The sequence below is a fragment of the Sinocyclocheilus grahami genome, unplaced genomic scaffold, assembly GCF_001515645.1.
Source record: "Sinocyclocheilus grahami isolate Dianchi unplaced genomic scaffold, SAMN03320097.WGS_v1.1 scaffold5704.1, whole genome shotgun sequence".
NCBI classification, from domain to species: Eukaryota; Metazoa; Chordata; class Actinopteri; order Cypriniformes; family Cyprinidae; genus Sinocyclocheilus; species Sinocyclocheilus grahami.
The window spans coordinates 3,415-5,262 of NW_015510321.1; the positions used below are offsets into that span (position 1 = coordinate 3,415).

The window sequence follows — 1,848 nt, forward strand, 5'->3', positions numbered from 1 at the left end:
GTACACACACGAAAAACGACGCGCTTATGCAAGCTTCTTAACACTCCTTCACAGTCAAGTACTTTTATTCTTATTAATAACGCTTTTTTTCTTTAAAAAATCTTTTCAATATACAACACCATTTTAGACGAGACAATTCTGTTTACAACTAAATTCAGATCAGTTATGGGTCATTCAGAACCTAGACGAGCAGACAGTGAAAAGGGGAACGAGACGGACAGCGCTAAAAATGAGAAATGGAGGTACATATCAGGAGAACTACAATTATTCATACGATTTCACAAGAAAAGAAAATATGAAGTCAATTCCCCAACTTAAAAAAAATGAAAAGCATAAAAAAACAAAAACGTAAGACAGAAACCAAGGGGTTGACCAGCACACGTTACACGTCCAATCGCTCGCTCATTCATGCAGAACAGTCCCGAGGGAAGGAAGGCACGCAGACCTTGCCTTCTCCCTTTAGTTTTTCATCTTTTACTTTTTGGATCAATAAAAATAAAACAAACAAAAGATAGATACAGAGTTCATGTGCCCAGGGGGCGGAGCCGGGGCAGCCGTCACTCTGTACGCGGTGGCGGGGGTGAGAGGGGGGCTCCATGCCCATCCTTACGCTCTCTGCTTAATGGCATCGCTCTCTCCATCTTTTCTCCACCTCCTCCTCCACACAGAGGGAGAAAGAAAACGGACGCGGTTTGTGTCGTGGGGCAGCCCTCAAAACAACTCAAGAGGGGGAGAGATAAAACAGACAGATGGAGAGAGGAGGGTGAAGGGGAGGGGGGTGGTGGTGGTGGCGTTCCTCGACCTTTGATCCTGGCACACTTCAACAGAGACTGGGTCACCCGAACAGTCCCCACACACACTCGCACACACTCCGCACGCCACCAGGGCTTCCCTGTTGAGAGATCACACGCATGCAAGTTAGAGTTCGTATTTTGATGTGTGTGAACAGAGTTAAAACGTGTGCTACCTGCTATCTGGATATATAGGTATACGTGCGGGACGGCGATCGTCCTTCCGTCTGCCCGTTGGTCGACACGTTGAGGAAGTCCCAGATAAGGATAGTGTCATCGTGAGAACTGCTGATGATCTGGAACTCGTCGAACTGCAGCCGGAACACTCGACCAGAATGTTCCTACACGCAGACAGACTATATTAAAACAATTCATCCACAACACTGCTGCAAATCAAAATCAGTCACAGACTGGGAATGGCGTGACGCAAGACTATGGTGCTATAAATGTGTGACAATGCAGAGGGCTGAGGGCAACTACACATGACCGAGATGAGTGACAGACCAGAGACTCTTAGGAGTGAATAACACAGAGCAGTTATCTTTAGTCACAGAGCCATTAATCAGCTGATGTTTGGGCATTTGAGATTATTGCTGCAAAGTATGTTGTCTTGTACACATTTATAGATTTGTCCTCAAGACGGGGAGATGGAAACTCACCACTAGTGTACGTAGACACAGAGTGCTGGCTGGGGCTCGTGGATCGAGAGCAGCTTGTAGGTCCCATACTTTAATTTTACTATGCACACACACACAAACATATTAAAACACATTAGACAATGCAAAAAAAAAATGACCGTCATAAGTCCATGGTACATCGGTTAAAATACCCTCTCTCAGTCTTATGTTGTAAAGCAGCTCTAGAGGCGCATTTCACACATAATCTACAGATAATCGGTGATTCAATTGTGGGCTTAAAAGTGACTGCTCCCTCAGCTGTGTGGGTATTGTGCACTGCTCATGTATCAGATTAATGACCGGAGCACAGGGAGCAGACAAATGCAACTCCACAATTAAAGATGTGAGAATAAAGATATTATTCACATTAAGGCCAGGAA

At 45.1% G+C, this 1,848-nt stretch overlaps 1 protein-coding gene across 1 annotated transcript in view; it reads right to left on the minus strand.

The window, feature by feature from the left end:
* Nucleotides 1-29: 29 nt before the first annotated feature.
* Nucleotides 30-1,848, minus strand: part of LOC107577322 (F-box/WD repeat-containing protein 11-like) — a gene marked incomplete at its 5' end in the record, with an annotated part of 7,994 nt that continues 6,175 nt past the window's right edge. Inside the window, 3 exons of the mRNA XM_016263411.1 lie at nucleotides 30-892; nucleotides 968-1,132; nucleotides 1,451-1,547. Coding sequence (XP_016118897.1) covers nucleotides 971-1,132; nucleotides 1,451-1,547 — 259 coding nt within the window. The remainder of the gene's footprint in view (nucleotides 893-967; nucleotides 1,133-1,450; nucleotides 1,548-1,848) is intronic.